General features: G+C 46.8%; 1 protein-coding gene across 4 annotated transcripts in view; it reads left to right on the top strand.

Moving 5' to 3' along the window:
• Positions 1-27,061, top strand: part of INSC (INSC spindle orientation adaptor protein) — a 158,360-nt gene that overhangs the window by 32,577 nt on the left and 98,722 nt on the right. For 3 of the 4 annotated variants that reach the window (XM_029059348.2, XM_029059350.2, XM_029059342.2), the window contains exon 2: positions 21,615-21,709. In XM_029059348.2, coding sequence (XP_028915181.1) covers positions 21,657-21,709 — 53 coding nt within the window. In that variant the 5' untranslated portion in view covers positions 21,615-21,656. Of the gene's footprint in view, positions 1-14,581; positions 14,730-21,614; positions 21,710-27,061 lie in introns of those variants that run through there. The other variant, XM_029059341.2, reaches the window with a different exon arrangement.

Genomic DNA, 27,061 nt, shown 5'->3' with positions numbered 1-27,061 from the left:
TATTATGATATTGCTACTTATTGAGTGTCTATTGGGTGCAATCCACTGTACTTAGTGCTTGGGAAAGTGCAGCAGAAAACACAGTCACATTTCCTACCCATAGGGAGCTTACCCTCTAACGGGGAAGACAGACACTGATATATTCCCAACTTTTTTCATTGGAAATATGAAATAATGGACATGAGCAAGATCATTATTGTAGACTGTAAACCATTTGTGGGCAGGGATCATGTCTACCCACTCTACCGTGCCGTATTTTGCTAAGCCCAAAGCTTTACCCACAGAAAGAACTCAATAAATAGCTTCACGTCTCTGTGCCTCAGTTATCTCATCTGTAAAATGAGGATGAAGACTGTGAGCCCCATCTGGGACATGGACTGTGTCCAACTAGCTTGTATCTACCCCAGTGCTTATAGCAGTGCCTAATGCACAGTACGTGTCTATCAGTGGCTCTGCCTTGTGAGGGCCAGGGGAGTTAGGGGGCTTGAGGGGCAGAATTCCCAGTTATTCTAGTGCTTTTGGTCTGTAATAATTATCATAATAATGGTATTTGTTAAGCACTCACTTTGTGCCAGACATTATACTAAGTGCTGGGGTGGGTACAGATCGGGTGGGGGACAGGCCCTGACACAGGTGGGGCTCACATTCTCAATCCCCATTATACAGATGAGGTAACTGAGACTCAGAGAAGTGAAGTGACTTGCCCAAAGTCACACAGCTGACAAGTAGCAGAGCTGGGATTAGAACCTATGTTCTGACTCCAAGGCCAGTGCTTCTCTAAACTGCCTTAAACTGCCTCCCCACCACCCTAACTGGATCTCCATTCTCCAGAATATAACCTATCTTTAGGCAGGAAACATGTATCTCAATTTCAAAATAACCAATTCCATTATATTATACTCTCCCAAGCACTTAGTACTGTCCTCTGCACACAGGAAGATTGAAATAATGAGTCATTATTGAAGTGATTGATATGAACTCACTATGCCACTCTGCCATCATCATCAGTGTTGACCAAACACGCTCTGGCTGCGGATCTGCCCTTTCCTCTCCATCCAAACGGTGATCATGCTGGCACAAGCTCTCATAATATCCCAACTGGATTGTTGTGTCGGCCTCCTTTCGGATCTCCCTTCCTCCTGTCTCTCCCCACTCCAGTCTATTCTTCATTCCGCTGCCCGGATCATCTTCCTACAGAAACGCCCTGGGCATGTCACTCCCCTCCTCAAAACCCTCCAGTGGTTGCCTATCAACCTTCGCACGAAACAAAACCTCCTCACTCTTGGCTTCAGAGCTCACCATCACCTTGCCTCCTCCTACCTCACCTCCCATCTCTCTTTCTACTGCCCACCCCGTACACTCCGCTCCTCTGCCACTCACCTCCTCACCGTCTATCGGTGCCTATCCCGTCGTCGACCCTTGGCCTACGTCCTACCGCTGTCCCGGAATGCCCTTCCTCCTCAAGTCTGCCAAACTGACTCTCTTCCCCTCTTCAAAGCCCTACTGAGAGCTCACCTCCTCCAAGAGGCCTTCCCAGACTGAGCCCCCCTTTCTCTCTGCTCCCCCTCCTCACCCCTCTCCCTTCACCCTCTGCTTCTCCCCCCTCCCCTCAACACTGTGCTCATTTGTATATATTATTTATTACCCTATTAATTTTCTTAATGAGGTGTACATCCCCTCGATTCTATTTATCTTGATGATGATGTCTTGTTTTTGTTTTGTTCCGTTTTGCTTTGCTGTCTCCCCCATTTAGACTCTGAGCCCGTCATTGGGGAGGGATTATCGCAATCTGTTGCTGAATTGTACATTCCAAGCGCTTAGTACTGTGCTCTCCACATAGAAAGTGCTCAATAAATACTATTGAATGAATGAATGAATTACCAAGGAGGCAGATAGTGGCTTTTCATACGGTAGACCTCATTTGGGGGACATTTTAGGGGGCACAGTTGGGTTTGTGCGACCTGGACTTAGAGGCAGAGAGGCCTAGGGGGAAGAATGCAGAACTGGGAGTCTGGAGACTTGGGTTCTAACTATAGCTCTGCCACTTGCCTGTGAGACCTTGGGCAAATCATTTCATTTTTCTGGGTCTTAGTTTTCTCACGTGTAAAGTGGAGGAGATATGCCTGTTCTCCTCCCTCTGAGACTATGTATCGCGTATGGAAGAGGGACTGGGTCTGATCTGATCTGATTACATTGTACCTACCTTGGTGTTCAGTACAGTGCTGGGCACAGAGAAAACTTAATAAATACCACAATTATTATTATTTTTATTAGTATGGACCAGTTGAGTGGTAATGACTAGAATAGGGAAATGGTGGTGATTGATTAAAAAAATGGATAGATATACTCTTTTGGGGGTTAAATGTAGCTCTGACCATTTCACTTGGGGATTTATTCAGCCCATCTCGCCCTGCTCCAAGCAAAAGCCACAGCAACCAGCAACTCCTTCGAATCAATTAATCAGCTAATGGTATTTCTTTAGCCTTTACTGTGTGCAAAGCACTGTACTAAGCATTTGGGAGAGTCCAGTACAACAGATTTAGCGGACATGTTCCCTGCCCTTAAGGAGCTTATAGTCTATAGGTCTTCCCGTATCAATGAGCATCATCTTCCAATCAGTCAGTTGTGTTTGTTGAGCCCTTACTGAGTGCGGAGCACGGTACTAAGCACTTTGGGAAAGTGCAGGTAGACTTATTTGCTGCCCACAAGGAACTTCTTATAGTCTACAGATATTTCCACATCAGTGAACATTCCCTTCCAATCAATCAGTCAGTGGTAATGCCCAGCCCTTACTGTGTGCAGAGCACTGTACTAAACACTTGAGAGAGTACAATAGAACAAAGTTGCTTTATAGGTTCCCCGCCTACAAGGAGTTTTTAGTCTACAGGTCTTCCTATGTCACCAAGCACCTTCCTTAGTCCAGGATTCCTCTTCCATGTGAGAAAGGGGTGGAGATGGGAGGGCTCTGACTAGAGATGAGGTGTTGGGTTTGTATAGGGAACAAGACATTTTCTGTTGGTCAGGTAAGGCTGAGGCTCCGGGCGGGTTTTGGCTCGATCAATCAGAATGAACTGCTTCCTGGAGATGGTGAGTGCAGATGGACTGTGGGTTAACGGACTGAAGAGTCTCTGCTCTAGGCAGGCTGATCAGACTGCGAACTGGATCTCCAGAAACTTCCAGATGGCTAGAAAATGGCCCAATCAGGACAGACAGGCCCACCTTTTTTTTCTCTGTGGTATTTGTTAAGCCCGTACTGTGTGTCACGCACTGTTCTAAACTTTGGAGTAGATACAAGTTTATCAGGTTGGATACACTTCCTGTCCCACATGGGGCTCCCGGTCTAAATTGAAGGAAGGAGGATTTAACTCCCATTTTACAGATGAGGTAACTGCGACACAGAGAAGATAAGTGACTTGCCCAAGTTCAGGCAGCAAACAGTTGGCAGAGTGGGGATTAGAATCCAGGTCCTCTGACTTTCAGTCTTGTGCTCTTTCCACTAGGTCACGTTGCTTCTCCAGACCCCGTTGCGTCTCTCTCTGGGGTGAGAGGTGGCTGACGATTGGGTTGAGGCTCGGAGGGGTCGGGGAACAAGGGAGGCACTGTGTAGAGCAGAGCTGGGAGTAGACGGGGGCGAAAATGAGCGACGTGACACAAGACATAACAGAGTTAGGAGGGGTGAGACTGGGGAGAGGCATGACCATATAAAATCACGCCTGGGATGTGAGTCCCTTCAGGGGTAGAGAAAGCCCCCCAAATGGAAGGAGAGGAGAAGACAGAAACCTGGACAGTCAGGTCCTGATTTGGAAGACAAGGGGCTGGAAGGTTGGCTTGCTTTCTCCCCCTTGCTCTCTCCCCCTCCTACACTTTCAGCCCACCCCCACTCTCTGTCTCACAAAACGCCAAAGATTAGTCCAGAGAGAGCTCTTCGCAGTACCACCACTGCCTCAGTTCCTCACTGCCAATTATGCCTTCTGTGATGGTACAGGATCGGGCTGGGTGCTCTTGGGTGAGTAGTGGGATGGGCTCTACTTTGGGAATCTGAATGGTGTACATCAAAGATCGGAGGTTAGCCCATCACCCTCCTTTCCTCCCTTTCTTCCTCTCTGCCTCCCTCCTTCCCTTCCTTCCTTTCCAACTCCTCCCTCCACGATTACATAAGATGGAGCTTAGCTAGGAGCCGATGGGATCTGGCTCTTTGGAGGCCACTTGCTGCCTAACTTTCCCCCCCTTCTCAGGTTATGTCTTCCCCAACTTTCCAGTGATTAAAGTACTATTGGGAAAATCCTCAAAGATTTTGCCTTAATTTCCTAGTTTTGAGAATGGTGTCTCTGAAAGGAACTAGGGCAAGGACCGTATGTAGCATGCTGGGGGAGCCATACATGTCCACATGTTTCTGTCTTGCACTTTAGGGGAGTGTATCTGTAGCCACTTTGCCATTTTGAGCCAGGGCCAGGGGCACAAGCGCTTGGTACAGTGCTTTGCACACACTAAGTGCTCAATAAATACGATTGAATGAATGTGGATCACACCAACACAAAGTCAAACTCAGCCATGTCAGGTCAATCAATTGATCAATCTATCAGTGGAATTAATTGAGCGCTTACTGAGACCAGGGCACTTGTAGTGAATACTTATGTTCAAGTTGGGTCAAGTCCAGATGACACTCTGGGGCTTCTAACTTCAGTGATAATGATCGTTTTGATCGTGACATTTATTAAGCACGCCATACACGACACTAAAAGCTGGAGGTAGATACATATAGGATAATCAGATCGTTATCATTAAGGAGGTTGGAGAAAGAATGGGCATTTAGGACATTTTGGGTGCTGTGAACTTGGGAAAGTAGATAACGCTGCCAGGGAGCTTGGGAGACCCAAGATTGGAGCAGAGACTAGGTCAAATTGAAAGGGGCTTCGAACTCAGAGAGTTCTCTTGTACCACTGCTAGGTTTTGCACGTGTAGTCGTCCCCAGTTGTTAGGACTACGATTCCCAGGTACCCTTAGGGTCGAACCTCTCAGAAATCTGTCTTGGTTTACTTCCAGTAGGCCAAGACTCACTTCCAGTCTGGCTTGCACTTGGCAGAGTTTCGGTTGCTGTGATTTAGGGGTTCATTCAAGCTGATGTTAGTTGGAGCAGCAAGATGCGTCAGGGCTAGAGCACAGGCCAGGGAATCAGAAGGACCTGGGTTTTAATCTTACCTCTGACACTTGCCAACTGTGTCATCTTGGGCAAGTCACTTCACTTCTCTGGGCCTCAGTTACCACATGTAGAAAAAGGGGATTAAGGTGCATTTTACTCTGCCTCATGCTTAATACAGTGCTCTGCACACCATAAGCCCTCAGCAATTACACTTGATCTATTGACTGTGAGCTCCTTATGGTACATGGACTCTGTCCAACCTGATTAGCTTGTATCTACTCCAGTGCTTAATATACTGTCTCGCACATAGTGCTTAACAAATACTATAAAAAAAAAGAAACGTGGAGGTCGAACTCCAGATTTCTGGCTCTCGTAGGGTCTTGTAGTGCTGAGGTCTGATTTTGGATCCTGTGGCCTGCTCCCCCAGGATGAGAAGGCAGTTTCTGACGCGATGCTTCAGGAGGGGCGATTCTTCCAGCTGAACCACCAGCTAGGGACTGAACCCTGATGGGGATAGTCTCCTCAAAATACCAGCTCTCCAAGCCCTGCATCTGAGGCACTGCCTGCCATGCAGAGATGAGGATGTAGGAGGTCACTTGTTCATTATGCATTCATTCAGTGGTATTTATTGAGCACTTACTGTGTGCAGAGCACTGTACTAAGCACTTGGGAGAGTACAATACAACAATAACCAGACACATTACCTGCCCATGAGCTTACAGTCAAAAGGGAGGGAGACAGACATCAATATAGCAGTGAGAAAGGTGAATTCGAGTCACAGTGAGGTAAGCACTAGAGGAGAGAAGTATGCAGACTGGGTTGTAGAAGGAGAGTAGAGAGATAAGGTAGGAGGGGGAAAGGTGGTGGACTGCTTTCAAACTATTAATAATAATAATAATAATAATAATGTTGGTATTTAAGTATTTCCTATGTGCAGAGCACTGTTCTAAGCGCTGGGGTAGACACAGGGGAATCAGGTCATCCCACGTGGCGCTCAGTCTTAATCCCCATTTTACAGATGAGGGAACTGAGGCACAGAGAAGTTAAGTGACTTGCCCACAGTCACACAGCTGACAAGTGGCAGAGCTGGGATTCGAACCCATGACCTCTGACTCCAAAGCCCGTGCTCTTTCCACCGAGCCACGCTGCTTCTCCGTTAGGGTGTAAACTATTTGTCATCCGTGAATATGTCTTGTACTTGAGGAGCAGTGTGGCCTAGTGGAAAGAGCACGGGCCTGGGAGTCAGAGGACCTGAGTTCTAATCCCAGCTCTGCCACTTGCCTGCTGTGAGGGCAAGTCATTTCACTTCTCTGGACCTCAGTTTCCTCCACTGTAAAATAGGGATTCGGTACCTGTTCTCCCTCCTGCTTACACTGTGAGTCCCATGTGGGACAGGGACAGTGTCTGACCTGCTTCACTTGTATCTATCCTAGCGCTTAGCAAAGTGCTTGACACATGGTAAGCGCTTAACAAATACCAAATAATAATGATAATACTTATGCTGAACTTCCCAAGTACTCGGAGTGCATGCACTCAGTAGTCTTTCAGTAGAGTAGTCTTTCCATAACTACCATTACTACTGTAACTACTCCCACCAAGAGTGTTGGGGGCAGAGTCAGGCAGAAGTAAATAATAATAATAAGCAATAATGGCAGTATTTAAGTGCTTACTATCTGGCAAGCACTGCGCTTAGTTCTGGGATAGATAAAATATAAACAAATCAGAGACAGTCCCTGTACAAAATGGGCTTTACAGTGTTATTCAATCATATTTACTGAGTGTGTACTGTGTGCAGAACACTGTATTAAGTGCTTGGAAAGTACAATTCGACAACAGACGATTCCTACCTAACAGTGGGCTCACAGTCTAGAAGAGGGGAAACAAGCAACGAAACAAGTAGACAGGCATCAATAGCATCAAAATAAATAAATAGAATTATGGACATATACATAATTAAAATAAATAGAATAATAAATATGTACATATATACACAAGTGTCATAGGGTGGGGAGGGGGGTAGAGCAGAGGGAAGGAGTAGGGGCGATGGGGAGGGGGGAGGAGCAGAGGAAAAGAAGGGATCAGTCTGGGAAGGCCTCCTGGATGAGGTGAGCTCTCAGTAGGGCTTTGAAAGGGGGAAGTGAGCTAGTTTGGTGGATGTAAGGAGGGAGGGTATTCCAGGTCAGAAGTAGGACGTGGGCCAGGGCTCGACGGTAGGAGCAAGTATTTTATCCCTATCAATCAATCGATTAATCAGTGGTATTTATTGAGTGCTTACTTTGTACAGAGCACTGTACTAAGTGCTCGGAAAAGTGCACTACAACAACGTTGGTGGACAGGTTCTCTGCCCACAGGGAGCGTACAGTCTAGAAGGGGAGAAAATTCCTGTTTTACAGATGAGGAAACGGAGAGTTGGAGAAGTGTCTTGCCCAAGGCCACCCAGCAGGTAAGTGGCAGATCTGGATCTGAACCCACGACTCCCGGTTCTGTGCTCATTCCGCTGGGCTCTCCGAACTCTCAGCGCAGCCGGTCCTGTGCCTTGGGAAGAGGTGCGGGATGGAGAGGCAACCGATAATTCCTCCTCCCTTCTCTTGGTCCCTCCCCCCCCCCCCCAACCCTCACCGAGGGGTCCTTTTAATCTTTCCTGTGAGGATGAGAACTCACCTGTGCCCCGCTCTCTCTTCCCCCTCCAGTGGGGGCTTGGCCAGGCCTGGAGTTTCCCTCGAGCTGCCACTATTTAAACACCTCCCACCGGATTGATAGTCTGGAGCAGATGCTGACAGCCCAAGTGTCTGGCTACCGCAGGCCCCGCCGAGAGTGGCGAGGTTAGCCGGCCCACCTGGCCTATTGGCGCGCTCCGATTTTTCCGTGTCAAACAATGGAAGGTGGAATTTTCCCTCCCCTCTCTCTAATTGAATAATTTACTGTAAATAGCTGTCATTTACTTGGGGAGCTGCAGTGGATCATTAGCCAAATGGATGTGAGTATGTCACGGCTTTAATGCGTTGGAAGGTAGAAAATGGAATCATCTAAATGGAGCCATCAATACCGCCGGCTGAATTAAGTCATAAGCACTTAAGGCTTCAAGTCCTCCTTCTTGTAAATTACCTCCCTCCCGCAGCCGAGAGGGAAGGAAGGGTGCTCGTGAAATATGGCGCATTTGTTTCTCGGCTTCACGGCTAATGACCCAACAAGAGCCGTTTAAATCTCCTCCTGCTGGGGAGGGGCCCACTCCGGGTCCCCCCCTTCTTCACCCCGGCAGGAATCGATGCTGTCTGCCAGCCGGAGGGTGGCCTTCCTGTTGACGGAGCTTTGGCTTCTCTCCATGCTCAGGGACAGGCGGACAGGTGGCTCCGTATCCTTGACCCCTCGCTTTACCTCTCCCCACCTGTGGTAGCCTGATTCTGATTCACGCTTGACCCAGGGAAAGAGAGGAGCAAGAAGGGGAGGAGGAGGATGAGGAGCAGAAGGAGAGGGAGGAGAGGAAGGAGGAAAAGAACTAGGGGGAGGATGAGGAGAGGGAAGAGAGGGAGGAGGTGAAGGAGAAGGATGGGGAGGAAGGGGAGAGGGAGGTTGAGGGGGAGAGGGAGTTTGAGGAGGAAGAGGAGAGGGAGGGGAGGAGAGGAAGAAGAGAGGGAGAAGGAATAGGAGAAGTAGGGAGAAGAAAGAGGAGGAGGGGGAGTAGAGAAAGGAGAGAGAGGAAGAGGGAGAAGAGGAGAGACTAGTGGTAATGTTAGTAGAAGCAGAGAAGCAGCGTGGCTCAGTGGAAAGAGCCCGGGCTTTGGAGTCAGGGCTCATGAGTTCGAATCCCAGCTCTGCCACTTGTCAGCTGTGTGACTTTGGGCAAGTCACTTAACTTCTCTGTGCCTCAGTTCCCTCATCTGTAAAATGGGGATTAAGACTGTGAGCCCCACGTGGGACAACCTGATTCCCCTGTGTCTACCCCAGCGCTTAGAACAGTGCTCGGCACATAGTAAGCGCTTAACGAATACCAACATTATTATCATTATTATTAGTAGTAATTAAATTATTTATTCTGAGTTTACTTTCTGCAGAGCACTATACTAATCACTGGGAAAGAATACACAGGTGGGAATTAGACATGGTCCCTGCCCCTTGGGGGGCTTGCGAACTACAAATGAAAAGGGAGAGAGGAGACTGTTGACAGATACATATGAGAGAAGGAGTTGGGAGAAGAGAAAGAGGAGGTGGGGGAAGAGCACTATGGCCTAGTGAAAACAGCACAGGCCTGGGCGTCAGAAGACCTGAGTCTTCTGACTCTGCCACGTGTCTTCTTTGTGACCATGGGCAAGTCACTTAACTTCTCCATACCTCAGTTTCCTTATCTGTAAAATGGAGATTAAGACTGTGAGCCCCATGTGGGATATGGACTGTGTCCAACCTGGTTATTTTGAATCTACCCCAATGCTTAGTTCAGTGCCTGGAAAATAGTAAGTGCTTAATGAATACCGTTAAATTAAAAAAAGATAAAGATAAGGAAATGGAAGAGGAGGAGGAGAGGGCAGAGAGGACCAAGTGAAGTAGAAAGAGGAGGGAGAGGAGGAAGAGGGAAAGGAGGATGAGGAGGGGAAGGACAAGGACGGAGAACTGGAGGGAAAGTGGAATGATGGGTGGATGGAGGGGAAGGAAACAAGAGTCTCAATTAGTCAACTTATTTTCTTCTAGGGAAGAAAAGAACAGTGAAGTCTAGGCAGTCTTGGTCTGGGAGATTCAGCTTCTGGGACATTTTTCTGGCTCCCAAGTTTGCTGGGAGTTTTGGAGTCTGTACCCACTCTCTCTCTCTGCTTCCGTCAATATGGTGGAGCTGACCTATCAGGATCCCTTCCTGTTTTTGAGGCACGGGGGAAACGGCATGGCCTAGTGGAAAGAGCATGGGCCTGGGAGCCAGATGACCTGAATTTTAATCCTAGTTCTGCTATGTACCTGCTGTATGACTTATATGAAGGACAAGTTTCTTCACTTCTCTGTGCCTCAGGTACTTAATTGGTAAAATGGGGATTAAGACTGTGAGCTCTTTGTGGGACAGGGACCGTGTACAATCCGAGTATTTTGTATCTACCCCAGTACCTACTACAGTGCCTGGAACATAGCACTTAAAAATACCAAAACAAAATGAAAAAAACAAAAAACAAAAGAACAACAACAATAACAAAAACAAACCAAGGAGAGACTGGAGAGAAAACCTCGCTAAGCCTGTCTGTTGTTCATCAGGAAACTGGGTGCTAAGAATCCAGATACTATTATTCTTTTTTTTCTTAATATAGTATTTGTTAAACATTTTGTGTTAAACACTGTTCTAAAAGCTGGGATAAGTACAGATTAATTAGGTTGGACACTGTCCCTGTTGTTCATGGGGTTCACAGTCTAAGTAGGAAGGATTAGACTGTAAGCCCGTCAAAGGGCAGGGACTGTCTCTATCTGTTGCCCATTTGTACATTCCAAGCTCTTAGTACAGTGCTCTGCACATAGTAAGCGCTCAGTAAATACTATTGAATGAATGAGAACACGTATTTAAATCCCTATTTTACGGTTGAGAAACTTGAGGCAAAGAGAAGTTAGGGGAATTGCCCAAGGTTACACAGCAAGCAATTGGCAAAGCTGGAATTAGAACCCAGGTCCTCTGATTCCGAAGTCTGTACTTTTTCCACTAGGTCATGCTCCTTCCCTGCTTCGTTTATTTTTCATTCCCTGAAGCAGTCCTAACCATAACAGCATCCTCTAATGACCCCTAGTCCTGTAGTTGGTCCCGAGGAACGACGACTGTTTGGTCCTATCAATCAATCATATTTACTGAGTGCCTACTGTGTATGGAGCACTGTACTGAGCACTGGGGAGAATTCACTAGAGCTTGTAGGTACCAACCTTGCTCTCGAGCACCTTAGATTATCTGTGTGTTCTGCATATTTCTGGACTAAAAACAAGCATGAGATTATTTATCTACTAAAAATGCTACTTGGTAATATCAACTGTGGTATTTGTCCAGCATTTAACAAATAGCATGATTATTATTAAGCATTTACTATGTGCCAAGCACTGTACTAAGCGCTGGGCTGGGTACAAGCAAATTGGGTTGGACACAGGCCTTGTCCTACATGGGGTTCACAGTCTCCATCCCCATATCACAGATGAGGGAATTGAGACACAGAGAAGTGAAGTGACTTGCCCAAGGTCATACAGCAGTTAAGGGCTTACTATGTGCCATGCACCATTCTAAGCGCTGGGGTAGATACAAGTTAATCAGGAAGGACACAGTCCCTGCCCCACATGGGGCTCACATACTTAATCTCCAATATACAGATGAGGTAACTGAGGCACAGAGAGGTTCAGTGACTTGCCCGAGGTCACATAGCAGATATGTGATGGAGCTGGGTTTAGAATCCAGGTCCTTCTGACTCCAAGGCCCGTGCTCTACCACTAAGCCATACTTGTTCGTTCTTTCAGTCATATTTATTGACTGCTTACTGTATGTAAAGTACTGTACTTAAGCACATTCCCTGCCCACAACGAGTTCATAGTCCAGAGGGGTAGACAGACATTAATATATACATAATTAAATACATAAAGTACAGATATATACATATGTGCTGGGAGGATGAATGAGGGGAACGAGCCAGGGCGGCACAGAAGGGAGTGGGAGAAGAGGAGAGGCTTAGTTGGGGAAGGCTTCTTGGAGGAGAAGTACCTTCAATAAGACTTTGAAGTAGAGGAGAATAATCTGTCTGATATGAGGACGGAAGGCATTCCAAACCAGAGGTAGGATATGGGTGAGAGGTTGGCAGTGAGCTAGATGAGATTGAGGCACAGCGAGACGGTTAACGTTAGAAAAGCAAAGTGTGCGGGCTTGGTTGTACTAGGAAAGTAGCAAGGTGAGGTAGGATGGGGCAAGGTGATGGACTGCTTTGAAGCCAGTGATGAGGAGTTTTTGTTTGCGCAGGTGGATGAGCAGCCACTGGAGTTTCTGGAGGAGTGGGGAAACATGGCGTGAATGTTTTTGAAGGAAAATGATCCAGGCAGTAGAGTGAAGTATGGACTACTAGAGTGGGGTGAGGCAGGAGGTAGAGAGGTCAGCAAGGAGGTTGATACAATAATTAAGGCGGGATAGGATAAGTGTTTGCATGAATGTGATAGTTTGGATGGAGAGGACGGTGTGGATTTTAGCGATGTTGTAACCTGAAATGCCCAATGCCCCTCCACCATACAGCATGAAATGGGGTTTAATCGGCCCCATGGAAGTCTTTCCCTGGACCCAGGCTCTTGCCCTAGGCCGAACAGGTGATCCTAGATTGCCGCATTCCAGGAAATCCAGGGAATACCGGATTTATGGATTATGCAGGTCTCGGGGTGGCCATTGGGTGCCAGTAAGGAGCCACCCTGAGCCAGAGCAGAGAATTCTTCATTTGAGTAAAGACCAGCCACTATTATGGTACTTTTTAAACACTTACTATGATCCAGGCACTGTACTAAGTGCTGGGATGGATACAAGCAAATTGGGTTGGACACAGTACTGTCCCACAAGGGGCTCACAGTCTCAATCCCCATTATTCAGATGAGAGAACTAAGGCCCAGAGAAGTGAAGTGACTTGCCCAAGCTCACACAGCAGACAAGTGTGGGAGCTGGGATACGAAAATACGACCTTCTGACTCCCAGGCCCTTGCTCTATCCACTATGCCATGCCACTTCTGTAATAAAAATAACAATAGTGATATTTGGTAAGCAGTTTACTATGTGTCAGGCATTGTACTAAGCACTGGGGTGGAAACAAGCGAATCGGATTGGACCCAATCCCTGTCCCATGTGGGGTTCACGGTTTCAATCCCCATTTTACAGATGAGGGACCTGGAGAAGTGAGGTGACTTGCCCAAGGTCACACAGCAGATAAATGGCAGAGCTGGTTTGGGAACACACAACCACGGGTGCACAGAACCATATTCTCTTTGGTGTAAGAGGGACAAGGTTTGGACTCCCATAGTTGGGGATGAAAAACCAAACTCTAGACTGTTGGGAAATGCAGGAAGGAAAAGGGAGAGAGGACAAATAGCTTTGGTGCTCTTACCTGTGGACAGTGTCAGGGGGTAAGTTGGCCAACTCTCCATGGGTGGTGGGGCTAGCTAGTCATTTGTATTTATTGTGTGCTTACTGTGTGCAGAGCACTGTGCTTAGCTTTTGAGAGAATACAAAAAACAATATAACAGATACATGCCCTGCCCACAACAAGTTTACAGTCTAGAGGTTGTAGTCCTGTTGGTTTGGCAATCCCCATGTCTAGGATTTCCCTAGCTTCCATGCCATTTAAGCCCCAGCAGACTGATGCCATAATAATAATAGTTATGGCATTTGTTAAGCGCTTACTATGTGCCAAGCAATGTTTTAAGCGCTGGGGTAGATACAGGGTAATCAGGTTGTCCCACAAGGGGCTCACACATTTAATCTCCATTTTACAGCTGAGGTAACTGAGGCACAGAAAAGTGAAGTGACTTGCCCATGGTCACATAGCAGACAAGTGGTGGACCGGGAATTAGAACCCATGTCCTCTGACTCCCAAGCCCGTGCTCTTTCCACTAAGGCACGCTACTTCTCTTGTGCAGAGGTGAGACCTGATAGGAATTGCCTCTCTCTGTGGCCAAATTGTACTTTCCAGGCGCTTAGTAGGGTGCTCTGCACACAGTAAACACTCAATAAATACAATTGAATGAATGAATGAATCCATCTTCTCCATGGGGTCACTGATTGTAGAACTTGTGGATTTTCCTGTTTTCCCTAGGCAAGTTGAACTTGTTTGAACCTCAACGTCTTCTCCAGCCTATTGGTTGAGTTATTAGTCCCAAACGGGGAATTCTTAAGAGTTCTAACGCACAGTGTTCATTATATTCTTGAGTCTCATGTAGGGGGCAAGCCACTTCTCTGCTCTGTGTCTGTTTCCTCCTCTGTAAAATTGGCATTAACTATCTCTTCTCCCATCTTCTTATATTGTAAGCTCCATGAGGGACAAGGGCCATGTCTAACTCGATAAACTTGTATCTACTGCAGCACTCGGCATATAGTAAGTGCTTAACAAATACCGCAGTTGTTGTAGTTAGGTTATTTTCAGTGAAAATAATTCTCTGGGGCCAGTTTTGTGGACAGGTAAGGGCCCAGCTGATGTGCACGGACCCCAGCTGCGATGCCTCAGGCAGGTGGAGATTATCAGTGTTTGTTTCCTCTTTTGCTATCAGATTTCACTCCACTTCAAAGCCTCCTGCTTTAGGTCTGAGTAAACTCCCCCGAGGGTTAATGGGATTGAAAGTGCCAAACCTCACCACTTGAGCTCTGAACTAGGAATCAACTCAGTCTTTGGAAACTCCAGGCCCAGCTAGGCCAAGGACTCACAGCTGTGATGAATGAATCTTGGGGTCATCCAGGGAAACTTGGAAACTGTGAGTGCATGGGGATGGCCGGAGAGACCTTCCAGTTCCACGGGCTCGGGGAATGGAAATGATTAAAACTGAACGCAAGTCAGGAACACCTTCCAAAATGGATGAGCTGGGGGGAATATTTCCCAAACGGAAAACTGAAGACTGGGAGTCTTGCAAGGTGAGAAGGGGAAGTTTTGTGGGGATGTGTGTGTGTGTGTGTGTGTGTGTAGTGGGGGCTGGGAAGGAGGAAGAAGGGGGAACTATATTCACGTGCATTAAAGCTAGGACTCTACTGGCCAGGGGGGATTCTTGGCCAGTAGAGTTTTTGGTTTGTTTGTTGTTGGTATTTGTTGAGTGCTTACTATATGCAGAGCACTGTTCTAAGCACTGGGGTAGATCCAGGGGAATGAGGTTGTCCCACATGAGGCTCACAGTCTTCACCCCCATTTTACAGATGAGGGAACTGAGGCACGGAGAAGTGAAGTGACTTGCCCACATCACACAACAAATAACATTATTGTTATGTTGTCCTCCCCTAAGCGCTTAATACAGTACTTTGCACACAGTAATCACTCAAATTCAATTGAATGAATCCCAGAAACTGCTGCTTTAGTAGATTGTTGAGAGCTCAATCAGTCAATTATATTTATGCAGCTCCCGACTATGTGCTGGGAACTATATTAAGCACTTGGGGAGTACAATGGTAGACTTGATCCTTGTCCTCCTGGAGTTTACAGTTTAGTTGGGGAGGCAGAAATAAACTTCATGTAGGGGAAGCAGTAGAGTTTAAAGATATATGCATAAATAGTACTAGTGCTGGGGGGGGAGAGAGGGGAACAGGTGGGTGAGTACTCAAGTGATGAGTGGCACTAAGGTGAGGAGATGAGAGGTTAGTCAGGGAAGGCACCTTGGAGGAGGTGCGACTTCAGAAAGGCTTTGAAGATAGGAAGAGCAATGATCTGCTGGATATGAAAGAGGAAGGAGTTTGAGGTAGGAGGGAGGGCATGAACAAGAGTTTTTAGCAGTGAGAACAAAATGAGGCAGAAGCGACATGGCCATTGGAAAGAGCATGGACCTGGGAGTCAGAAGGATCTGGGCTCTAATCCCGGCTCTACTGGTTGTCTACTGTGAGGCCTTGGGAAAGTCACTTCACTTTTCTGTGCCTCAGTTATCTCATCTGTAAAATGGGGATCAAGACTGTGAGCCCCATGTGGGACATTGTGTCTATCTTGATTAAATTGTACCTACCCCAGTGCTTAGTACAGTCCCTGGCACATAGTAAGCAATTAAGACATTATAAAAAAAAGAAAGAATAGGTTGGCTTGGAAAGGGTGAAAACTTGGGTATAATAGGAGAGGGATAATAATAATGATTGTGGTTTTTGCTAAGTGCTTACTATGTGCCAAACACTGCACTAGGTGCTGGGGTAGATACATAGTCATCAAGGGTTTATAGTCTAAGTAGGAGGGGAAACAGAAATTGTGAATGAGAGAACTGAAGCTCAGTGAGGTTGTGACTTGCCCAAGGTCATCCAGCAGGCAAGTGGAGGAGCGGAGCTTAGAACCCAGGTCCTCTGACTCCCGGACCTGTACTAGGCTATGCTGCTTCTCTAATAAGTAGCAGGGGAAGGATGAGAGCTGACTGAGTACCTAAAAGTCGATGGTGCAGAGTGTCTGCTTAATGTGGAAAAAAATGGGCAGCATTTCAGGGGTTTGAGGAGTGGGGAAAGACCGGTGGTTTGGTTGCAGTGATGTGCCAGCGTGGCTCAGTGGAAAGAGCCCGGGCTTTGGAGTCAGAGGTCGTGGGTTTGAATCCCGGCTCGGCCACTTGTCAGCTGTGTGACTGAGGGCAAGTCACTTAACTTCTCTGTGCCTGTTACCTCATCTGTAAAATGGGGATTAAGACTGTGAGCCCCACGTGGGACCACCTGATTCCCCTGTGTCTACCCCAGCGTTTAGAACAGTGCTCGGCACATAGTAAGCGCTTAACAAATACCAACATTATTATTATGTGCCGGAGTGGCAGTTGAGGGGGTATAACGTGCCTGTCATCACATGACTGGGCTTGTCTAGTGCTTCTGTTCAGGCTTGAGTTAGGAGGTGATTGGATAATAATAATGGTATTTGTTAAGCGCTTACTATGTTCCAGGATTGGATGTGTGTGACACCTGGGTCACGATTCAGCAGACTTGCATTCCTTCCCTCTGCCCCCCATCTAGCTGCTGCTTAGTGGGAACCTTGCCTCTCTCCCCTCCACATGGGCTTGGGAGTCAGAAGGTCATGAGTTCTAATCCCTGCTCCACCACTTATCTGCTGTGTGACCTTGGGCAAATGACTTTACTTCTCTCTGCCTCAGTTACCTCGTCTGTAAAATGAGGATTGAGAGTGTGAGCCCCACATGGTATAGGGACAGTATCCAACCTGATTTGCTTGTTTCCACCCAGTGCTTAGTACAGTGCCTGGCACAGAGTAAGCACTTAAATGCAATTATTTAATTTAGGGGATCAAGCAATCAGTCATCTTTAATGAGTGCTTATTGCATGCAGAACACTCTACTAAGCACTTGGGAGAGCACAATATAACATAGTTGGTAGACACATTTTCTGCTTTCAGTGGGCTTACAGTCAGGTTCCCATTTGTGTTTTGCTCTTACTAAAGTAGAAAACAGAAGAGGAATTCTGAGGGTTTTTTTTAATGGTATTAAGTACTTACTATGTGCCAGGCACTGTTCTAAGCGCTGGGGTAGATTCAAGTTAATCAGGTTGGACACAGACCCTGTCCCACATGCTGTTCACATTCTTAAACCCCATTTTCCAGATGAGAGAACTGAGGTACAGAGAAGTACAGCGACTTGCCCAAGGTCACTCAGCAGACAAGTGGTGGAGCTGGTGGTGCACTGCCAAGAAAAATCCCCCAAAACAACTCTGTTTTCCTCCTCCTTTCCTTTGAACTAGAAACAACAGATCTATAATGGTCTGTCTAGAGCAGTGTGTTTTGGTTGGACGTGAGCGTGGGACTGGGCCTGAAATAAGTCTGTGTTTTCAGCTTATTTTTTCAAAAGGAACACTGGAATCCCAATTCTGTCCTCTGCTAACTCTGTAAGATGTCTCCCTTCTTTCCCGAGGCTCTGAGCTCTGCTCCTGGCGACACAAGGACCAGTGACTAATAATTAAACTGATCATTTGTTTAGCCTCATGACCTTTAAATTTATCATTGCTCTTTTAATCAGATCAAGGTAATTTATGGTCATTATACTTCCCACATAATGCCTCTGAGGGTAGTGGCTATCAGTTTTATCGGAAGTTGACTGTAAAGAATGAGCACATTCAAAGTCAGGAGAAGTTACAGCAGGACTGAGAGATTCCTGAAAACCTCTGACTTCTTCCCATCCTTTCTCAGTCAATGATATTTAGTGAGTGCTAACTGTATGTCACACTCTGTACTAAGTGCTTAGGAGAGTATAATATAACAGAATTGGTAGACACTTTCCCTGCCTGCAAGGAGCTTACAGTGTAGAGGGGGACATAGATACTAAATTATGGATATGAACGTAAATGCTGTGGGACTGAGGGTAGGGTGGATATCAGGTGCTTAAAGGTACAGATCCAAGTGCATAGATGATGCAGAAAGGAGAGGGAGTAGGGGAAGTGAACGGAGTTCAGTCAGTCATATTTATTGGACATTTACTGTGTGCAGAGCACTGTACTAAGCGCTTGGGGAGGGTACAACAATAAACATAGTCCCCGCCCACCATGCGCGGGGGAAGGACTCTTGGCTTTTGTCCATTAATGAGAGTTGGGAAAGGAGTATCCTGTGAAATTAAAGAGCCAGAAAGCAGGTCATCTGAGACAAGCTCTTTAGTATTCCATGTTCAGAAGGAGAGGCATAAGATCCTAAAATCCTAGGGGACCTGTCCACCTATATTATCTCCTGCTTCCAGGCAGCACTGTCCCTAAAACGGTCCAGGATGCTGTGGAATTACTTTCAAAACACCAACCAACCTTTGCATTCCCTTTCTGGATTTCTCTTGTTTACATCTTGTTTTAATACAAAGAGGCCCAGACCAAGAAAAGCCAATTTTCACTTAATCACAAGATTCGGGATCGGTTAAACCACAAATGCTTTTCCCCATTCCCTTTGCAACTCCATCTCCCGTCCATCTATTCGGGCCCAAATTTTATAAAGGGAGAAGAATTCTTTCAGCAAAAGCAGCAAGTTTTATGAGAGGGCTAGTAGCATCCTAGATTATTGGTTCAAATCCCTGATCATAATGCTTTTATTTACTCAGACAAGGGAATCCATTAACCCAGGGACTCAGAGGCCTGGGAGGAATTGACCTTCCTTTGCCTAGTGTCGGTGCATATGAATACTCCTCCATATCCCTACCCTTTTCCTTCCCCTGCGTGCCCCACTACTCCTAGCAGCTGAGCTGTGTTTGTTGAGCAATTTGAGGCTGTACTCCTGTTTCAGCCAGATCAGTGAGTCATTTGTATTTACTGTGTGCTTACTGTGTGCAGAGCATTGTACTAAGCACTTGGGAGAGTACGATATAACAGACATTCCCTGCCCGTAACAAGCTTACAGTCTGGAAAAGGTGACAGACATTAGTATAAATGACAGAAATGTATGTAGGTGCAGTGGGGCTGGGCGGCGGGGGGGAGATGAAGAAAGGGAGCAAGACAAGGAAATGCAGAAAGGAGCTGAAGAAAAGGAAAAGAGGACTTAGCTTGGGAAGGCCTGTTGAAGGAGATATGCCTTCAGTAAAGCCTTTGAAGAAGGGCAGAGTAATTGTCTGTCAGATAAGAGGAGGGAGGGTGTTCCAGGCCAGAGGCAGGACGTGGGCGAAAGGTCTTCAGTGAGATAGAGGAGATGGAGGTCCAATGAGGACTTTAGCATGAGAGGAGCGAAGTGTGTGGGCTACGCTGTTGCAGGAGAGTGGTGAGGAAGGAGTGGGCAAGGTGACTCTAATCCTGGCTCTGCCACTTGTCTGCTGTGTGACCTTAGGCAAGCCACTTCACTTCTTTGGACCTGTTTCTTTAATGGTAAAATGAGGTTTAAATCCCTGTTCTCCCATCTGATAAAAATATGAGCCTCATTGTCAGAATATGGAACAGAGACATCTAAACTGATCATCTTGTATCTATTGCAGTGCTTGGCACATAGTAAACACTTAAATAGCACAACTAACAAGAGCCTCACAGTCTAATGGGGAAGGAGAATGGGTATTTAATCCCCATTTTACCACTGAAGAATCTGAAGCACAGATAAGTGACTTGTCCAGGGTCACCCAGCAGGCAAGGAGCAGAGCCGGGATTGAAACCCAGGTCTTGTGACTTTGGCTCATTAATGTTCAGCCTTGCTTTGGTTTGGAGATTCCTTCATAACATAAGCAATTTGAGTTTCCTGCTTGAGCTGTTCCTCCAGTGGTTCGTTTTAAAAAGTTTATTGTTAAGCTTTTACACTTTGTCATTTGGTAATGTGCTATGTTACTGTCTCAGCATGTCACTAGCCATTATTCCAAGGTGAGTGATAGAGTGCCAGTTTTCCATACCGAGTGGCTTAAGATAAAGAGCCCCACTTCCCCCTTAATGGTTTTGTTTATATAATCAAATCCTCTGATTCCAAGGCCCAAGCTCTTTCTACCAGAAGTAACCCCAACCTGGCACAAAAGTGGACTGCCTAGAGAAACAGAGTGGAGTAGTGGAAAGAATACAGGGCCAGGAATCGGGAGACCTGGGTTCTAATCCTGTTTACATCACTTGCCTACTGTATGGCCTCAGCCAAATCACTTAAATTCTCTGGGCCTCAGTTCCCTCGCTGATGAAATGGGGATGAAATACCTGTTCTTCCTCCTTATCAGACTGTGGGACAGGGATGGTGTCTGATTCCCTGTCAGAAATGCTTTCTATAAGCCCAGCACTGAGGAAAATACTAGATAATTCCTCAGTGCTGGGCTTATAGAAAGCATTTCATAAATTTCAGCATTCTAGCAGCATTCTAGAACATGGTCCTGGGGGAAAGGTAATGTCTAAATTCAGAACGGGTCCCTGAGATGGCTGATTACCAGGTGCACCCTTGGGGGCTGTGTGGTTGTGAGGAGTTGTGGAGCGCTTCTGACTCTATCTGGTTAGAACGTGGGGGCTAGGGCAGGGCTCAGGAGCAGAAATACGGGATCGAAGTCATCACGGAACCGGCGTGAATGGGTCGGGTATTATTGTTGGGAAGACAGGGGTGTGGGCCTGAAGACTGAACCAAGATCCTCAAAGCATGCACGCGCCCATTGTATTGAATGAAACAATGCTGATCTGTTCAGTGCAGAAATCCTGGATGACTCAGGGTACCTTAGGTCTGAGGTTGAGGCTTCTGATCCCAACAATATTCAGGCAGTTCATCTGCAGGGGTTGAGCTGGAGGACACTTCAGCACCAATCAATCAATCTTTTTTTATTGAGCACTTACTGCGTGCCAGGCACTGTATTAAGGGCTTGGGAGCATATAATAGAACAGAGTTGGTAGACACCTTCCCTATCCACAGTGAGCTTACCATCCAGAGAGGGAGACAGATTTTAATATAAATTATGGATATATACATAATTTCCGTGGGCCTGATGGAGAGGCAAATAAAGGGGTGAGTAAATAGAGAAGTAGTACAGCCTAGTGGAAAGAGCACGGGCCTGGGAGTCAGAGGACCTGGATTCTGTGTGACCTTGGGCAGGTCACTTCAATCCTCTATGACTGAGTTCTCCTGTCCTCCCTCCTATTTAGACTGTGAGCCTTATAAGGAATAGGGCTTGGGTCCAACCTAATTAACTTGTATCTACCCCAGCACTTAGAACAGTGTTTGACACATAGTACGTGCTTTACAAATACCATTAAAAAATGGGGTGGGGAGGAATTGGACCAGATGATCCAGGAATCCTTTTCCAGCTCCATGCCTGGTGGCTGGGATCAACAGAGAGAATGGCTTTAGGAGGTGACTCTCCTATCCCCTTAATCCCATGGTTCTTTGGTTCTTCCCAGCTCTCCCACAAATTCCCACTAACCACCATTTTTCTTTCTTTTCAGGAACCAGCCTATGGGCAGGCCCCATTCCAGACTGGGATAGCGATGACTTTCCAAGGAAGCAACTACATGGACTCTCTCCCCCTACCAGTTCAGAGGTATGTCTTGCGTCATCCCTCCCGAGGTCGGTTATCCCTCTTCTCTCGGGGGTCCAACCAGTGTAATTTATTTCTATTAATGTCTGTCTCCCCCTATAGACTGTAAGCTCGTTGTGGGCAGAGAATCTGTTATTTGGTTCCGTTGTGCTCTCCCAAGCGCTTAGTACAATGATCTACACTCAGTGAGCGCTTAATAAATACGATTGACTGGACCCAAGTGCTTCAACCCTTATGGTGAAATGTAGTTGGGGCCCTCTTGGCCCCAAGCTTCAGCCGATCAGAAAGGGTGGGCAGAACCCCTAGGCCAGCCAGGTCTAAAATATAATTCTGATGACCTTTACTAAGTACTTCCTATGGGTCACACAATGTGCTAAGTGCTAGGGTAGATTCAGGATGATATTATCGGATGCAGTTCCTACGCCACATGGGACTCCCGATACATGGAATACAAGTTAAATCAATCAGTAGCATTTGTAATTTTTTTTAGAGTATTTTTATGGTATTTATTTATATGGTATGGTATTTTATGGTGTTTATGGTATGGTGTTTATTCTCACTATGTGCCAGGCACTGTACTAAGCACTGGGATAGATACAAACTAATCAGGTTCGACGTAGTCCCTGTCCCATAAGGGGCTTTCAGACTTAACCACCATTTGGCAGATAAGGTGACTGAAGCATAGCGAAATAATATGACTTGACCACAGTCACACAACAGCTAAATGGCAGAGCGGGGATTAGAAACCAGGTCCTCTGGCTCCCAGGCCTGTGCTCTTTCATTAGACCACACTCCTTAGTGAATGTCTACTGTGGACAGAGCTCTGTACTCAATGTTTGGGATAATACAATGGAGTTAGAAGACACAAACCCTGCCCTCGAGGAGTTTATAGTTTAGTGGATGGAAGCCACGGGGCACTGGAGTGAATTGCTGAGAGTCTGTAAGCACCCCATGGACAGAGGTATGCCAAATCTATTGTATTTCGCTCTCCCAAACACTTAGTACAGAGCTCAATAAATTCCACTGAATGATAGATGAAGTTCTATCTTCTTTTTTTATGGTATTTGTTAAGCACTTAACGTGTTCCAGGCACCGTTCTAAGCACTGGGGTAGATATGAGGTAATCAAGTTGGACACAGTCTCCTTCCTACATGAGTCTCACGGTCTTAATTCTAATTTTATAGATGGGCAAACTGAGACCCAGAGAAGTGAAGTGACTTACCCGAGGTCCTACGGACGCCAAGTGGCAGAGCCAGGATTAGAGCCCGGTCCTTTTGAAAACCAGGCCCCTACTCTATCCATTAGGCCACGTTGCTTCTCATCGGGCTGACCTTGAAATGGTACAGCTTATTCCAAGTAGGAGGCGATGAAGGAGGCGTTGGCCATCTGGGCTTGAATCGGCATTTAATACGGTGCCAGAGTGACAGTCTGAGGCCAGCCAAGATTAAGATCAGGCCAGCTCGGGGTACCCATTTCTCTCTCCCCGCAACCCCGCGAGCTCTGGTTATGAATGGGACAGGGAGGTGAGAAGCGATGTGGCCTACTGGCTAGAGCACCGGCCTAGGAGTCAACAGGACCCAGGTTCTAATCCCAGCTCCGCCACTAGTCTACTGGGTGACCTAGGGCAAGTCACTGAACTTCCCTGGGCCTCAGTTCCCTCATCTGTAAAATGGGGATTAATACTGTGAGCTTCATGTGGGACATGGACTGTGTCCAAAATGATTTGCTTGTACATACCCCAGTGCTTAGAACGGTGCCTAGCACAAGGTAAGAGCTTAACAAATGCCAATTTTTTTAAAAAATGGATGGGACGGTGGTGAGGCTTGGATGGGGGAATGTTGGGGTGTTAAGTCCCTCCCCAAAAAGCCATGGGGCCACACTCAGTCGGTATTGAACAAGGGGTGACTCTTTGTTGTGTCTATTAAAGAAAGAAGCGGTGTGGTTTAGTGGGAAGAACATGGATGTCAGCGAATCTGAGTTCTAATCCCTGTTCCTCCATTGTCTACTGTGTGACCTTGGCTAAATCACTTCACTTCTGACCCTCAGTTCCCTCAGATGCAAAATAAAGATTCAATACCCGTTCTCCCTGCTCCTTGTGGGCAACGAATGTGTACTTTCCCAAGTGCTTAGTACAGTGCTCTGTGCATGGCAAGTGCTCAATACATACAGAGATTGATTGCTTCAATTGTGAGCCCTATGTGGGACCTGATTATGTTGTATCTGCCTCAGTGCTTAGTACGCTACTTGGCACATAATAAGGTCTGACAAATGCCACATTAGTAATTATCATTCAATTGGGTAATGATAATTGGGGGTATCTGTAAAGCATTCACTACATGCTAAGCACTGTTCTAACCATCCGGGCCAATACAAGGTAATCAGTTTGGACAGTCTCTGTCCCACATGGTGCTCACAGTCTTAATCCCATTTTACGGGTGAGGGAACGGAGGCCCAGAGAAATGAAATGACTTGCCCAAGGTCACAGAGCAGACAAGTGGCAGAGCCGGGACTAGAAACCAAGTCGTCTGCCTCCCAGGCCCGTGCTCTAGACACTGGACCACCCTGCTTCTCAATGTGGGTGGGGTCCAGCCTGGGCCTGAAGGGGTGTAGGCACAGGCTCCACTCCACTGGCCCTCTCTGGAGAAACCGTAATTGACTAGGACGGCTCCTTGGTGCCTGCCGCCGGGGACCGTGTGGTTTTCTGACCAAGTGTCATCAGAGCCTCTGCCCCTAATTGCCATGCGGAAGGCAGAGTGCCTTACCCAGATTACATGGGGTCTGCTAAAAAACCCACACACGCCCCACGGGGAAAGAAGCAATCGGTCTCTTAGAAATCCTTGCGGCTGAGTGATGCGAGCCGGGAGTTAGAGCGTGACTTCGGTTTTCTGCGTCCTTTCCAGATTGCCCCGGGTGGACGACCCGCGGTCCACCCTGGAGAGTGGACGTCCTTGCTTGTCACTCTTTCCCGGAACCGAATTTGACGAGGGATGGCGCCTAGTCGCTCTGGTTCTTTTCCCTTATCCCCAACCTCTCGCTGAGCTGGCACTTCAGAAGATTGTGCGTCAAACTGGGAAGGAGAGGCCCGGGAAGGGGCTGGCCGGATTGGTTTTGCGAGATCGGGGGTGCCGTCCCTCCAATTATCCTGTGCCTGTGGTCGAAGATGGAATTCTGGGCCTCATAGACCACTGATCTGATCCGGTCAGTCAATTGTATTTATTCAGCACTTATTGTGTGCAGAGCGCTGTATTAAGTGTTTGGGCGAGCACGATATGAGACACATTCCCTGCCCACAATGAGCTTACAGTCTACAGGGGAGAAGTCTATAGTCTGCAGTCCAGGAGTCTGCTCAATGTACCCCGACTGAGCAGGAGAGGCCAGTCCTCCCAGGGTTACAGTCTGCATGCACTGAGCACTTACTCTGAGTAGAGCACTACCTTAAAAGCTTTGGTAGTATAACATTCATTCATTCAATAATATTTATTGAGCGCTTACTATGTGCAGAACACTGTACTAAGCGCTTGGAATGTATAAATCGGTAACAGATAGTGACAGTCCCTGCCCTTTGACGGGCTTACAGTCTAATCGGAGCTAGTAATGATAATAATCATGGTATTCGTTAAGCACTTTGTGCCAAGCAATGTAGCCGTGATCAGTGTCCTCATAGAGCTTGAAATCTAGTGGGAGAGAGGGACACTAAGATAAATTACAGATGAGGAGAAGTGACAGAGTTTAAAGACAAGTACATAGGTCTTATGAGGAAGTGAGTGATGGGGAAGACTCAAGTGCACAGATGATGCAGTAGGGGAGGAAATGGGGTAGGGTGATGAGACATTAGGGAAAGCTTCCTGGAAGAGATGTGATTTTAGTAAGGAGCAGGATGGAGAGAGCAGTGGTCTGCTGGGTGTGAAGTGGAAGGGAGTTCCGTGCTGGATGGAGGGCATGAGCCTTGGGTCAACAGTGAAAGGGAGAAGAACAAGCCACAGCGAGCAGGTTGGCATTCGAGGGGCAAAGTGGCATGCTGGATCAGAGTGGGAAAGGAGAGAGGAGAAACATGAGACTAGAAGTCCATAATTATGACCCATCTCTGCTTCCAAGTGAAGACAGAACAAAGGGAATCGAGAGAAGAAACAAGAGTAGCAGCGTGGTTTAGTGGATAGGGCACCGATCTTTGTCTCAGAAGGACCTGGGTCCTAATCCCTGCTCTGCCGGTTGTCTACTGTGTGACCTTGGGCAAGTCAGCTTCTCTGCCTACGTTCCCTCATCTGTAAAATGGGGATTAAGACTGAGCTCCCGTCTTCCAGACTGTGAGCCTGTTGGGTAAGGATTGTCTCTATTTGTTGCCGAATTGTACTTTCCAAGTGCTTAGTACAGTGCTCAATAAGTACACAGTAAGCGCTCAAAAAATGCAATTTAATGAATGACATCGATTGTGTCCAACTGGATTAGCTTCTATCTATCCAAGCACTTAGTACAATGCCTGGCCCATAATAAGTGCTTAATACCATAAAAAATATTAAAAAAAATATGTAGTGAGCACTTACTGAGTGCAGAGAACTGTACTGAAGGCTTGGGAGAGCAAAATACAATGGAGTTGGTAGGCATGATCTCTACCTACAAGGAGTTTACAGTCTAGATGGAGAGACAGTGAAATAGATTACGGAGAGGGGAAAAAGCAGGGTATGTGGATAAGTACCTAAATATGGAGCTGAGAGTGGAGTGAATATCATGTTTGCCATTGCAGAGAGAGAGGAAGGACAAGATTCTTGATTTTTTTTTTTTTTTACCTTTTTTTTAGTCTCTGTTAAATGATTACTATGTGCCAGGCACTGGGGTAGATATGAGTAGGTTGGACACAGTCCCTGTCCCCCACAGGGGTCACAGTTTTAATCCCCATTTTACAGATGAGGGTACTGAGGCACGGAGAAGTGAAGTGCCTTGCCCAAGGTCACACAAGACAAATGTTTAAACCTAAAGGGGAATTTTCTATTCAGACCCTGGGACAGATGACTCTGGTTTAACTGAAATATCTAAGTATGGCTCCCAGATGCCTTTGGACTTGGAGGCAGAAATGGGAATGAATTCAAAACCTTGAAATCAGTCTAGGGTACTGTAGCAGATAGACACTTTTAGGGCAAAAAGTTACTGTGCTGCCTTTCAATAGTGGGAGTTATTGATTGTCTGCAGTCCTGACCCTGAGCTTGTCAATTATTTCTTTGGACCGAGGCAGGGCTGGGGCGAGGATGGTGGAGGGGCAGCAGAAGCGGGTTTCCTCTGTGCTGTAGCAGTGATTTGTGTGCTGACGTGACCAAAGAGCAGGGACATATGGCAGAGAAGGGAGGGAGGGCAAAGGAGGCA

The sequence above is a fragment of the Ornithorhynchus anatinus genome, chromosome 3 (genome assembly GCF_004115215.2).
Source record: "Ornithorhynchus anatinus isolate Pmale09 chromosome 3, mOrnAna1.pri.v4, whole genome shotgun sequence".
NCBI lineage: Eukaryota > Metazoa > Chordata > Mammalia > Monotremata > Ornithorhynchidae > Ornithorhynchus > Ornithorhynchus anatinus.
Note: the sequence above shows the minus strand (reverse complement) of the source record. Positions and strands in the feature narration are given on the sequence as shown.